We start from the raw sequence: 14,006 nt of genomic DNA, 5'->3' as shown, positions 1-14,006 counted from the left end.
TCACGTTGTAGGAGATGAATTATACGGGAAAAGATTTGTGCCGTAATGTTGTCATTTCTTTTGGTTTTATAAAATTGGTATTGTAAAATCTATTGTTTAGGAACCTAAACCTGTGTCTTGTACCACAGTGTAACACTGTGGTACAATGTGTGCAGTATCTACATTCTAATAAGCTGTTGCTGACCTTTGAGCCAGCTGACCACCGGTTTTGGTGATCCTGTGACCTTACAGGTCAATTTGATTGTCTGTCCTATCTTTGTTGTGCAGTCAGACAATGGTGCTTCAAACACTGGTGGGCCTGTTCACAGACACAAACACAAACACAAACACAGAAATCACCCACCAATCATTTGATGAAAATGTTATGCAATATCACTTTGACCCTGAACCACAGTAAGAAAAACAAAGGACAGGAGACAAAGAGACTTAACCTTTGATTCACTTATCACAAAAGCCAAAGAGTTCATATCTGAAGTCAACAATAATAGATAATCCTTGAGCTGCCAGTGTAATATTGAAAATAGATTTCATAGTCTTCGGATTCATTGTCAAACGTTCCCTGGAATGTATTTCCCTTCCCAAAAAAAAACTTACTGTTAGTGGGCAGGCTGGAACGTTGCTGTAGCTCCTTCAGGTCCTTGAGCCAGGAGAGTTTGACCAGGGTGGAGCGTCCTTGTAGTGTATACTTCCGCACTGAGCCCCTGTGCTCATGCCACAACCCCCAAGACTTTTCATCTCCGCCCAAAGTCTCCTTTATGTCCACATCATTCAGCTAGGGGAGATTGAAAAGTGAGAATGAGGAAGAGGAATTGTCATCACATGTGGCCAATTGTGGTATTTAACCAATCTTACCTTCATTTTGTTCTTGAAGATGAAGGTGTCACTGTTCATCCTGATGTCTCTTTTAAGTTTACACAGTACAATACATTCCTTGAAGAGAAAGACTTGTCTTTGATGCCCTCTAGAGCCCGTCTTGATGTCTGGAGATTCCTCCCACACTGTGAAGACTCCCTGAAAGAAAGACAGCAAGTGAAGAGTCTTCTTTTTTTTTTTATCAGAGTGCACATTTAAGGCTGATATTTATACTTGAGATTTCTTTAGTTAACTAGCATTGTCAAACTAAGTTATAACTTGAATTGGTGCTGCAAATTAACAGAAAAGGCGGTTGTAAAAAATAAATATTCAACATGCATGTGTGTGTGTGTGAGAGCCTTATCACATGTCTTGCTGTGAGAAGTCAAGATAGTCAAATATCACTATGAACCTAGGTGTTTTATTTTGAAAAGTGCTTTATTTTTGTAAAGAATCCGGCTGCACTGTAGTCTTCCTGTATGTGACTACCTGCCTGGCTTGATACATACGCTCACGTATCCCTTAAAAAATAGAGGAGACATCCGGTGGGTCTGGACAGATTGGATAACATTGGCGCCTAAATAGTAATAGCTGTGCTACACTGCTATACGCAACGCTTATGCCTGCGTTGTGTTCCAGGTGTAATGGTGTTCAGGTTTTTATGTTCATACTGGACCCAGAGCTCAACGTGGATATGGAAACTTGTAATTTGTTTGTAGTTACCTGACGCACGGGCTCGGCCAGGGCCATTAGAGGAGCTGGGTAATTCTCAATGAGGGACACCTGGTGCAGGTTGTCAGACCTCCAGGGTAGACAGGACACCATGGAGAAGGCATCCTCCAAAAGACAGCAGCTCTGTCCACTCTTGGCTTTGTTCTTGATCAGCTCCTGCAAATAACATTTTTATTTACATCTCAGGCATTCATATGACACACTTTCAAGGAGAGACTATAATTTGTGCAACAGAAGAACAAATAAATTCCAAATTTCTTTGCAACATTCCTGTTTAATTGAGAGTTAGAAGATAAAGAAACAGGCAAAAATATGCCATTAAACTGTATATTTACGGCATTTCTACATTAATGATCTACAAAACTGAATGTTGACCTTTAGTAAAGCCTGGTAAGTTTGAATCCTCTCCACTGGTCGCTGGAGGAAGGTAAGGACATCCATGACAGGGTCTTCAAGCTTACCAGATTCTGGTAACTCCTGAAGTGTAATGAGTGACATATTAAAGAAATTAAGAGCATTAGATCAGTGTAATAACGTTTCTATTTAGAACATTAGTTTCCACAATGTCCATGAGAAATCCTTATGTTTAAATACAAACAGATGTGAATACTTTGAAATACTGTTGGACAGCCTTGTCAGTGATGCAGGCCTCTGCTTGTGCTTGTCCCACCATGTAGTGAAGATACTTCTCAAAGTCCTCTGTGTGTTTGATCAGATGCATAGCCACATCGTCGTCTGTGCCACACTCTCTCAGTCCAAGAAGGATGGACCTGAGAAGACATAAATTAATGATAAAATAACAGACTGAGTTTGACAGTAGAAAAGGACACAAAGGGACATTCGAAAATATCATATAGACTGCCGGTCACACAAATCTTCGTATGAGAAATACAACGGAATCTCTTCCTAACAATAAATTAGGAGGCACAAAATTTGAAGAGGAGAATGCGTACAGGACACAACTCTACGGATTAAATATTGATCCATACAGGTGGCATAATTTGATAATTATGTTTTATTTAATTACACATTCAAATTAGCATATTTGTTATGCACAGAACAAGTACAGTACAATGCATTTCTTGTGGTTGCGTTACCTCTCATGCAGAAGCACAATGTCCTTGATATTTCTGAAAATGATCTCCTTCTGGTTAAGGATGTGAATGGGGACGTGGCGGCTAGAATCCAAATAATTCAGCTGGTGAGAGGTAAACATCTTCATCTCCTTTACAAACTCCTCTTCTCCATCAATCAGGCCTCGGATCAGCTGGCTAATAAAATATGGCAAGTTAATACAGATAAGTTGTTTGTTCTTACTGTTCACATCTAAGATTTGTTATTTAAACAATAAGTTCTTCAACATCACAAAAGCCAAGTTATCAAAGTTTAGCAAGGAGTACGTGTAAGAATAACCAAATAGTAAAATAGTAATAGACATAACGAAAAATTAAACAATAAATAGAATTACAAATACATTTATATCCAACAGCAATGTGCCTTGTGATGTTTCTCAAAGTTTATTTAACCTGTCAGTATATAATTGCAGAATGACAGACCTCAGAGCTCTCCTGTACTCTTCTCCTGTAGACCCAATTCCATCAAGATCCTCTTGAGGTGCTCTCAGTTGCGGGAAGGTTTCCTGTTCAAAAGACTTCTAGTTAGTTTATTAAAAGCCTTTTTAATTTGTCATTACTTGATGAAACATGTTTACGCAGTATTGGAGTTGATTTTAGGATTTATACATCCTACCTTCCTTTTCTTCTCCAGGTAGGCTGGACACACCCATCCCTGTCGAGCAGGGTTGGTTTTGGTGGGTTTGGTCCTCACCAACCACTTGTCTGGATGAACAGAGTCCAGGACCTCTACAAACTGGCCCTCCTTCAGAACAAAACTGTCCTTTTTTCCGCTGTTCGGACTGCAATCAGCTCGGGCCACATACATTTCAAATGTCTGAGGTAAAAAAAAGAAAATATGTGATATATTTAAAGGCTTATAAAGTGAAATGGGCAATGTAACTACTGACTAATACAGCACATATGACAAGTACCTCTCGTCTGTCCTCTTCCCCTTCCGACTCTGATCCAGAGACAGCACTAGTTAAGGGTGTTTGAGCGCATTGGTGCTTAGGAGAGGGTGTCCTCATTCTACTTTCCTGAGCCCCTATACATTAAAGAGTAACATAGCTATAATAAACCTGATTAGAAACTTAGTGGTAAAGTGATAAACAATTAAAACCAGCAATGAATCCACATTGCTGACCTTTGATCTTCAGTAGTTTCTTCGGAGATTGTGGAGGAACCATCTGTTTTTTATCATCTTTTGGAGGCACTTTGTCTGCTCCTTTTGTCACTTCCCTGTAACATTTTGACATATGTTGTGTATCTTTATGAGCACAATATTAAAGATTAGCAATCAAAATCATGTAACAGTAATTTTCTCTCTGCCCGCTGACCTTGGTACAGCTGAGCCAGTCTCAGCAGGTTCCATCACATCTGGAGCTGTGTCATAATCCGAGGGACTCGACACTGTTGGAAGCGCTATACTTTAAATATATGGCCAAGTAAATCCATATTTGTTATTACTGTTTGTAGATAAACATGTTACTCACTAGAGCTGGCAGTAATGAGTGAGGATCCTCTCCTCTCTTGTAGGCTCATCTGAGTGTTCTTCTCCGTCAGGTTGTAGGCCTCCCACAGAGACACGCTCACATTTTCTACGTAGTTTGCATCTGTAGCTGAAGTGGGTATCTGGGTTTGAGTCTCAGGCAGATCCTGAGTCTGTGCTTTGGCCTGGGCCTCAAGCTTTGCCGAGGCGAGTTGCAGAGGTGTTATGGCTGCAAGTGGAGGGTGTACAGGCTTTTGGACTGCCGGAACAGGCTTCTGTGGCTGTACTACTGTTACATTTCCATTGTAGGAGGTCATACCAAACATATTCACCACCTCACATGTATAGATTCCACTGTCAAAGGTAGTCAGGTTTTTTATCACCAGTGTGCATACACCGTTCTCTGTAGTCTCAACATGGCGTCGCTGGTCATTAAGGATTTGTTGGCCTTGTTTTAGCCAGCGTGCTGTGCTGACTTTTCCTTCTACAATACACACTAGAGTGACTGTACCATGAAGATTTGCACTCTGGTTCTTAAACACCTCTTTAAAGACAGGTCGCATGTCTTTGCGGGTTTTGTAGCCTTTGAAGGCAGCCTGGATCTTGACTGCAGCCTCTTTCATCTGTGGTTCGTCATCAACCCTGATGTCAATCTCCGGTGTACCGTCATTTGGTGGTTGTGCTTTCTGCGGCACATTAATTGGAGGAAGAGTAGCGGGTTGGGTGGACCCTTCAACAAAACTGCCAGGGGCCTGGACATTGCTGTGGTTGGCTGGTATGTCAATCAAAGCCTCTAAGAAAGTTTCATCTTCAGAAATATAGAGGAGAGGAATGTCTTCTGTCGTCTTTGTTCTTTGTCGTTCTTCCTCACTTTTCATTGGCTCGACTACAAGTTTCATGTCCTGCACCAGTTCCGGTTCTTTTCTCATGGGTTTAACTGGTTGTTTAATCGGCTGTTTAGTGTTTCCATCTTTATCCTCAGCTTTCACAGGTTGCTTAATTTTCTCAACTATCTCAATGTCTGTTGTTACTGATTGTTTCTTCTCGATTATTGGTTTCTCTTCAACCTCTTTTTTCAAAGACCCTAATGCATTTGGAATGGGCTGATCATCTGTTGTTTTCACCTCAACACTTGTCATCTGCCCATCATCTTGATCTGTCTCTGTGTCCCTTGATGATTCTTTTTTCATTCCCCCCTTTGCTTTGCTTTTGATCCTCATGGGTGGTTTTGGAGGAGCAAATGCAGCTTCTTTTTCTAAAGTCTTTACTGGTTGTTCTACTGACTTTTTGTCCAGCTGATTTACAGACGGCACTAGTTTAAGTGGCTTTTCCTCTCTCTCTGCCTCTATGGACACATGTTTCACATGGTCTCTCTGTTTATGGTCTTCAGAATCATTTAAAGTAGGCTTCACTGATTGGATAATGATCTCCTGAGTTTCCTTTGGACCATGTTTAAGCAGCTCCTTCACCCCTGTTGCCTTTCCTTTAGATCTTACTGGTGGTTTAAAAGGTTCTTCTTCCTCTACTTTGCCCTCCTTTTCTGTGGACTTCTCTTCTTGTTCCTTTATTGTTTTACTACCACTAAACGTATCTAACAGTTTCACAGGCTGTTTTTCATCTTGCCGATTCTGCCACAGAACTTTTCCTGGATGGCTTTCCTTCTTCTCAACTTCACTTGTTTTCTCTGAAGGCTTTCCTCCTTGTTTTGAGCTCTGTTCAACTTCATTTCCCCTTTTCTTTTGTTCAAACAAAGTGTCTGCCTGAACCCTGTCTAACTGACTTGCGTCACGGTCGACTTTGAGTAATTTCTCAGAATTTGTTCCTGGTTGTCTCTTCTCTATGAAAACATCTTTCTCCCTTTCCAAAGGCCTTGCTGGCTCTTCCGCCTTCTTGTCAACCCCATCACCCTTCTCCAGTAGTCTCACTGTCTTGTCAATTTCCTTATACACCTCATTGTCTTTCTTCCCATGCTTCTCCTGTTGTGTTACCTTCTGTGCAACATCAAAGTCCGTCTCCACAGATCTTGCAGGTTGGATGCCCTGTTTTAGGTCAAATATTGACTCCATGTGTTTTTCTAAACTTGTAATAGATGCTTTCCTATTAGTTCTCTTTTTGGGCTCTGGAGGAACAGGCTTAGCCTCTTGGAGTCCAGGCGTTTGGTTCTCTAGAGTAGGAGTCGGTTTGGAAACAGTGCCCTTTTCCCGGGGCAGTATTGTGGAAGGCTCTGCCTTTGGTGGAGTAAGCTCTAGTGCTAGAAAAGAGAATGAAACACATTTTGTTGACTGATTTACGTGTGGTCGAGGTTGGATGGAAAACAAACTTAGTGAAACTAGTTTCTGTCACTTTTCCAATTTATTATTAAAACGTGGTATCATGACTTTGCGTAAACATAGTCGCCCACTTTCTTAAGCCAACTGCCGTGTTATCTGTACACATTTTGAGCTATCCGCGTGTATGTCTATGCTGTATACAGCGGGCGTAAACATACACTCGACTCGGTCTGTTGCCGCCGTGTTTTGCAAGAACAACGTGTTATCACAAGGAGAAAGCTATGGTTGGGTTGAGGAAAAGAAAAATGGGGTTGGATTTAGTAAAACTTGACTTTAGGAAAGAATAACGGGGTTGGGGTTAGGAAAAGAAGAAAGCAATGGTTGAGTTTAATAAAAGAATAAGAGGGTTGGGTTTAGGAAAAGAACAATGGGGTTGGCTTTAAGGAAACACCACACGCGGGAAACAATGCCCGCTCTCCTGGGTGAAAGTCCTGTTTTTTACCCATCCACCACCCCAACAAACCTCCTTATGCGGATATTTTGCTCTTTCATTCTAATCGCTACGGCGTAAATTCACACGCTGTCGCAAGCTAATGTAAGTCAATGGAGGCCAAATTGCGTTCATAAACAATAACACGCCAACAACGGCATACAAATTGGCATGTCATACATACACCATTTCATAAGATCAGTCTGAAAATGCACACACCTTTCACTGATACAGTAGCCGTGGTCTCTGCACTTCCTGCTTGACATGTGTAACTGCCGCTGTCCTCAGGTTTGAGATCCTTGATGTGCAGCTGAAGGAGGCAGCCATCCTGCTTCATCTCATACTTCCTGTTTGCTCTCAGTGGCAGCCTGTTCTTCTTCCACTGTAGTGACACTCCAGGTTTAGACAGCTCACAGCACAGAGAGGCTGTACCTCCCTCTTCAGCCTCGACACTTTCTAAGTTTTCCTTGAAGAATGGTGGGAGCTCTACGAAATGGGTGCAAATTGGAAAGAAATCATACATATTCAGTGTAATGAGGAAATGTTTAAGACCAGAATTTAAACAGTATCAAGACTTGTTTACTAAATTTACCCACCTAAATTAAATACTTATAATTTAGGTAGGTTATGAGCAACATAATGTGTACAAGAGGGTTTAGACAATCAAACGTAGGTCTACTTTACATTTTATTGTATGTTACATTGCTAACAGATTATTACATTGCTATGCCGATTGCCAAACATGCACACCTTTCACTGTCACAGTAGCAGTGGTCTCTGCACTTCCTGCTTGACATGTGTAGCTGCCGCTGTCCTCAGGTTTGAGATTTTTGATGTGGAGCTGGAGGAGGCAGCCATCTTGCTTTATCTCATACTTCTTGTTCGCTGTCAGAGGCAGCCTGTTCATCTTCCACTGTACTGACACTCCAGGTTTAGACAGTTCACAGCACAGAGAGGCTGTACCTCCCTCCTCAGCCTCCACACTTTGTAATTCTTCCTTAAAGAATGGAGGGAGCTCTGGGAAAATGGGCCAGAAAAAACAAAATTGTACATGTGATGAACAGTGCTCGAAACCTCGCCAGGATAGAATTTGAACTGTTGTTTTGGAAAACCTTTTTTCTAAGTGGGTGGGTGGGTAGGATAACATACTGGCTACCAGATAGACCAGATGAGTACAGGAAAGCACCACACATTAAATGTATGCAGTTCTAATGCTACAGACTGATCTCGTGAAATGGTGTATGTTTGACACGCCAAGTCGTATGCCATTATTCGTGTGTTATCAAGACGCATACTCGCTTTTTAGCGTGTTTATCAACGTCGTTTGGCCTCCATTTACCTACATTACGCCGTAACAAGTAGCAGGAAAGGGCGAAAATCTGCATAGGGAGGCTGTTTGGGGTGGTGGATGGGTAAAACACAGGACTTTCACCCAGGACACCAAGGATCATGTCCCATGTGTTACGTTTTCCTTAACTCAACCGTGGGTTTCTTTTTTACTAAAGCCAACCCCATTCTTCTTATTATAAACCCAACCGGTTCTTTTTTTCTTAAACCCAACAACGTGTTACGTTTCCTAAACTCAACCATTGCTTTCTTCTTGCGATAAGACTGCAAGTGGCGTCTATGTTTACGTCCACTGTACACAGCGTAGACATACACGCAGACAGCTCAAAATGCGTACAGATAAGAAAGTGGGCATGTATGTTTACGCAAAGTCACGGTGCCATGTTGCAGATGAATACCAAAGTGTTATAATAAAGTAATAATTTTCCAAATGCACACACACCTTTCACTGATACAGTAGCAGTGGTCTCTGCACTTCCTGCTTGACATGTGTAGCTGCCACTGTCCTCAGGTTTGAGATCCTTGATGTGGAGCTGGAGGAGGCAGCCATCCTGTTTCATCTCATACTTCCTGTTTGCTCTCAATGGCTGCCTGTTCTTCTTCCATTGTACCGATATGTTAGGTTTAGACAGCTCACAGTACAGGGAGACTAAACCTCCCTCCTCAGCCTCCATGCTTTGTAATTCTTCGTTGAAGAATGGTACAAGCTCTGCAAAAAGGGATATGGATTGGAAACAAACATAATTACACATTTTAGGTGGAATCTGAGATTTCTTGAGACCTAACAAATGAGAAAATGTGTTTGGTAATGCAGACGTCATAAAAGTTTTTTGACCAACTAACAATGCAGATGGCTAAATGCAGTGATGTCAACTTAACACATTCCAGAAACTAAGGACCCTCTCAACAATTTTCTGTGCTTAACTGCATGCAAACTGTTAACTACAAAATGTATACACCTTTCACTGATACAGTAGCAGTGGTCTCTGCACTTCCTGCTTGACATGTGTAGCTGCCGCTGTCCTCAGGTTTGAGATTGTTGATGTGGAGCTGGAGAAGGCAGCCATCTTGCTTTATCTCATACTTCCTGCTGGCTCTGAGTGGAAGTCTATTCTTCTTCCATTGTACTGATGCACCAGGTTTAGACAACTCACAGTATAGAGAGGCTGTACCTCCCTCCTCAGCCTCCACACTATCGATGTCTTTCTTAAAGAATGGAGGGAGCTCTAGGGAAATAGACCAGAAAAAAACACAATTGTACATGGGATCGGAACAGTGTTTGAAACCTTGCAAAGACAGTATTTAAAGTGTTGTTTTTGAAAATCTATTTTCTAAGTGGGTTGGGTAGGATAATATAATGGCTACCACATAGACCAGATAAGTAAAGTAAAGAATTGCATAATAAAATGCAGTTCTAATACTAAAAGTTTCTAATGAATTCCAAATTATCCAAATGCACACACACCTTTCACTGATACAGTAGCAGTGGTCTCTGCACTTCCTGCTTGACATGTGTAGCTGCCGCTGTCCTCAAGTTTGAGATCCTTGATGTCAAGCTGGAGAAGGCAGCCATCTTGTTTCATCTCATACTTCCTGCTGGCTCTCAGTGGCAGCCTGTTCTTCTTCCACTGTACTGACACTTTAGCTTTAGACAGCTCACAGCACAGAGAGGCTGCAGCTCCCTCCTCAGCCTCCAAGCTTTGTAAGTTTTCTTTAAAGAATGGCGGGATCTCTGTGAAAATAGGTAACGAATGGAAGAAAACAAGACTTTATTATAATGGGAAAATACTTGAAACATTAATGAAGTCAGCAAATTTACAGTGTAGATGGGTGGGACTGCAATAATAGCAGCTCAGTAGATACCAGAAGGTTTAGACAATCATTAGTACTTCAGATGTTTGGTGTGTGTTTGTGGTTGAATGCATGCATTTCTAACACTGTATTTCATCTCGTTGCCAAATGCACACACACCTTTCACTGATACAGTAGCAGTTGTCTCTTCACTTCCTGCTTGACATGTATAGCTTCCACTGTCCTCAGGTTTGAGATCCTTGATGTATAACCAGAGGAGGCAGCCATCTTGTTTCATCTCATACTTCCTGTTTGCTTTCAGTGGCAGCCTGTTCTTCTTCCACTGTGCTGACACTCCAGTTTTGGACAGCTCACAGCACAGAGAGGCTGCACCCCCCTCCTCAGCCTCCACGCTTAGTAACTCTTTGTTAAAGAATGGTACGAGCTCTGCAAAAATGGGTATGGATTGGGGAAAAAGAACACAATTATACTGTACATCTTAAGTGCAGTCAGAGGGAGCTTGAGACCTAACAAATGGAAGAAAAAGCATTTGGTAATATAGACATTATCAAGTTGGTGGAAACACCAACTTGCAGTGCAGATGGCCAAATTGCTAGGATAGCAACCTAATACATTTCATAAACTTCAGACAATCTCAACAATGTACATTGAATTTTGTTGTGTGCTTAATTGCATGCAGAGCAAACACTAAATTGTTAGTTCCAAATGCACGCACACCTTTCACTGATACAGTAGCAGTGGTCTCTGCACTTCCTGCTTGACATGTGTAGCTGCCGCTGTCCTCAGGTTTGAGATCCTTGATGTGGAGCTGGAGGAGGCAGCCATCTTGTTTCATCTCGTACTTCCTGTTCACTCTCAGTGGCAGCCTGTTCTTCTTCCATTGTACTGACACTCCGGCTGTAGACAACTCACAGCACAGAGAGGCTGTACCTCCCTCCTCAGTCTCCACACTAACTATGTCTTTCTTAAAGAATGGAGGGAGCTCTGGGAAAATGGAAAATAAAAAAACACAATTGTACTGTACATGTTATGGGAACAGTGCTCAAAACCTCGCCAGGACAGAATTTGAACTGTTGTTTTGGAAAACCTTTTTTCTACGTGGGTGGGTAGGATAACATAGTGGCTACCAGATAGACCAGATAAGTACAGGAAAGCACTACACGCTAAATGTATGCAGTTCTAATACTTAAGTCATAATTCTCCAAATGCACACACACACCTTTCACTGACACAGTAGCAGTGGTCTCTGCACTCCCTGCTTGACATGTGTAGCTGCCGCTGTCCTCAGGTTTGAGATCCTTGATGTGCAGCTGGAGGAGGCAGCCATCTTGTTTCATCTCATACTTCCTGCTGGCTCTCAGTGGCCGCCTGTTCTTCTTCCATTGTACTGACACTCCAGGTTTAGACAGCTCACACGACAGACAGGCTGCACCTCCCTCCTCAGCCTCCACACCTTTTAATTCTCTCTTGAAAAATGGAGGAAGCTCTAAAAAAAAGGTTGGGAAGGACAAAATTGTATATCCAGTTCAGCATGTTAGTTTATAATAGTACATAAAACATTTCAAAGCAAGAGGTTCACTGCACTTGGCCTAGACAACATTCACTGCTGACAAAATATACTGAATCTCATTACATTTAGGAAAATTTGTGGTGCAATTACTATTTAAAAAAAATGCAATGACTTCCAGGAAGTCCACAATCACAGGAAAGTACCTTTACTCACAGATACATTACTTTTTTGTGACAGAGTATTCTGATGTACTAAAATTTGCAGAACATTACATTTTGTGTCTTGCACAATTGTTCACTGTGACATGTACACACACCTTTCACTGTCACAGTAGCAGTGGTCTCTGCACTTCCTGCTTGACATGAGTAGCTTCCACTGTCCTCAAGTCTGAGATCCTTGATGTGGAGCTGGAGGAGGCAGCCATCCTGCCTGATCTCGTAGTTTCTGCTGGCTCTTATTGGGAGCCTGTTCTTCTTCCACTGAATCGGCACTCCAAGTTTAGAAAGCTCACAGTAAAGAGAGGCTGTACCTCCCTCCTCAACTTCCACACTCTGCAATTCTTCTTGAAAGAATGGCGGGAGCTCTGGGAAAATAGGACAATAAGAGACATTTGGTGTAATAATGTAGTATTTAGGCTGTTAGCATTCCAAGGGAAGAAGGTATATTTTACAGTATCTACCTTTTTCCATTTGAGCGTGGAGCATTCATCCACTATCTAAAAGCAACATTACTTCTATTTTTACCTGTTACAGTAAGTATAGCACTCGTCTGCACATCTCCTGTATCACAGCAGTATGTGCCAGTATCCAGGGGATCCACATCACGGATAAGCAATAGGTTTACTTTTCCCTTCTTAAGTATCTCATATTTATCACCATTTCGGAGAGGGATGTGGTTGCGGGTCCAGGTAACAGGGGATGTGAAATCCGAGGTTGTGCAGGACAAAGTAGCCGTCTCTCCTTCCGTGATCACAACGTCTTTAGGCTTTTCCTCAAATAAAACTAGAATGTGAAATCAAATGCCACTTAAGAACGTCTGGTTCTGAGGAATTCATTTTAGCTGAACTTACACATAACTGAATTCTGAATGATTAATATATTTTTTTTAAGCTACACCCTCTATTCAGTATGTTTCTGCTTACCTTGGACCTTAGGAACAACTAGCAGACGTGCAGAGGTTCTCTCCTCCCCAACCACAAATGCCACAATGCCCGTCTCCTCAGGTGTTGTCATAGTAAGGACAAGTCGGTGCTGGCGACCCTGGCACGTCATCTGGTTCATCTCGTTCTTCTGCAGAGGGCTGGAGCCAAGCCACCAGACACCCTCACTCACGTCTGCATGGCTCAGCTCACACACAAACACTGCATCCTCACCCGCTGTCACCGTTATACCTTGCAGCTCTGTAACAATCCGCACGCGCTCTGTGGAGGAAGAGGAAGCTATATACAGCTGGCTTTTTAGAGATGGAATGGGAAATATTTACAATTTAGATGATGAGGTTTTGTTCATGCTTCATTTCTTGTAATGTAAATGAGTTAGTCAAATATATAAGTAAATGAGGAATACAATTCTAATAGTAACCACCTACCCCTCACAATCAGCTTGGCAGTGGTCTTCTTGCCTCTGGAGATGCAGCAGTACTCTCCAGCATCCTCCATTAGCAGTTTCTTGATCTCCAGGGTGTGTGTGGGGCCTTTCTTCTTTAAAATGTATCGCTCACCTTCTACCACATTGTTGTCCTTCTTCCAAGTGACAGGGACATTAGCACTGGAAACTTCACAAGACATCAGCACAGATTTCCCCTCCATCACCGCTTGGCTCTCCAGTTCCTTCTCAAAGAACACTGATGCTGCCGCTGGTAACAGAAGGAAAGAAGTAATAAACTTAAGTTTTCCTACTGTTAACAGCTTGCCAAAGCAACAGAAATACAGTGAAATAGTAATGTTCTCAGAGAACACAGAGCAGCATTGGCAATAGATGGATATAAAAAAAAAAAAAACATTAGCAAAAACGTTAGCCACTTAACACAATTAAGCGTTAAGTATAAGCTGTAAAATAAATGGCAACATGTGAAATACCTCTCACGTTGACTTCAGCCGTGGTCTTCTGCTCCCCCAAGACGCAGCTGTACTCCCCAACATCCTCGGGCTGGATGTTTTTGATGTGCATTTCGGCTGTCCTCCCCTTCAATGTCATCTGATATCTTCCCCCGGGATAGAGCTGGTCCTCCGCCTTCCACCACTGCACAGGCACCCCAGCCCTGGACAGCTCACAGCGAAGGGTCACATTGCCTCCTTCAGGGGCCTCCTGGTTCTTCAGACCCATTTTAAAGGTGAGGGGGATAGCTGTGGCAAAAGTTTATGTTGTATTGTTTTTTTTGGTTTGTTTAT

General features: G+C 42.2%; 1 protein-coding gene and 1 long non-coding RNA gene across 2 annotated transcripts in view; both read right to left on the bottom strand.

The window, feature by feature from the left end:
- obscna (obscurin, cytoskeletal calmodulin and titin-interacting RhoGEF a) overlaps positions 1-14,006 on the bottom strand; it is a 46,397-nt gene that overhangs the window by 16,124 nt on the left and 16,267 nt on the right. Inside the window, 26 exon segments of the mRNA XM_034882176.1 lie at positions 185-298; positions 595-772; positions 853-1,011; positions 1,576-1,740; positions 1,960-2,061; positions 2,195-2,354; positions 2,682-2,855; positions 3,141-3,223; positions 3,334-3,534; positions 3,632-3,744; positions 3,844-3,938; positions 4,037-4,109; positions 4,193-6,439; positions 7,168-7,434; positions 7,699-7,965; positions 8,738-9,004; positions 9,255-9,521; positions 9,761-10,027; positions 10,267-10,533; positions 10,825-11,091; positions 11,327-11,593; positions 11,934-12,200; positions 12,361-12,618; positions 12,759-13,037; positions 13,205-13,471; positions 13,695-13,961. Coding sequence (XP_034738067.1) covers positions 185-298; positions 595-772; positions 853-1,011; positions 1,576-1,740; positions 1,960-2,061; positions 2,195-2,354; positions 2,682-2,855; positions 3,141-3,223; positions 3,334-3,534; positions 3,632-3,744; positions 3,844-3,938; positions 4,037-4,109; positions 4,193-6,439; positions 7,168-7,434; positions 7,699-7,965; positions 8,738-9,004; positions 9,255-9,521; positions 9,761-10,027; positions 10,267-10,533; positions 10,825-11,091; positions 11,327-11,593; positions 11,934-12,200; positions 12,361-12,618; positions 12,759-13,037; positions 13,205-13,471; positions 13,695-13,961 — 7,338 coding nt within the window.
- LOC117950687 lies at positions 6,561-7,074 on the bottom strand. Its single transcript, XR_004657960.1, has 2 exons — positions 7,038-7,074; positions 6,561-6,677 (listed from the first exon to the last, which is right to left on the bottom strand). It is a non-coding gene; the product is annotated as an uncharacterized LOC117950687 (long non-coding RNA).

The sequence above is a fragment of the Etheostoma cragini genome, chromosome 9 (assembly GCF_013103735.1).
Source record: "Etheostoma cragini isolate CJK2018 chromosome 9, CSU_Ecrag_1.0, whole genome shotgun sequence".
Classification (NCBI taxonomy): Eukaryota; Metazoa; Chordata; class Actinopteri; order Perciformes; family Percidae; genus Etheostoma; species Etheostoma cragini.
The sequence above is the reverse complement of the archived record's forward strand: the minus strand, read 5'-3'. Positions and strand labels throughout refer to the sequence as shown.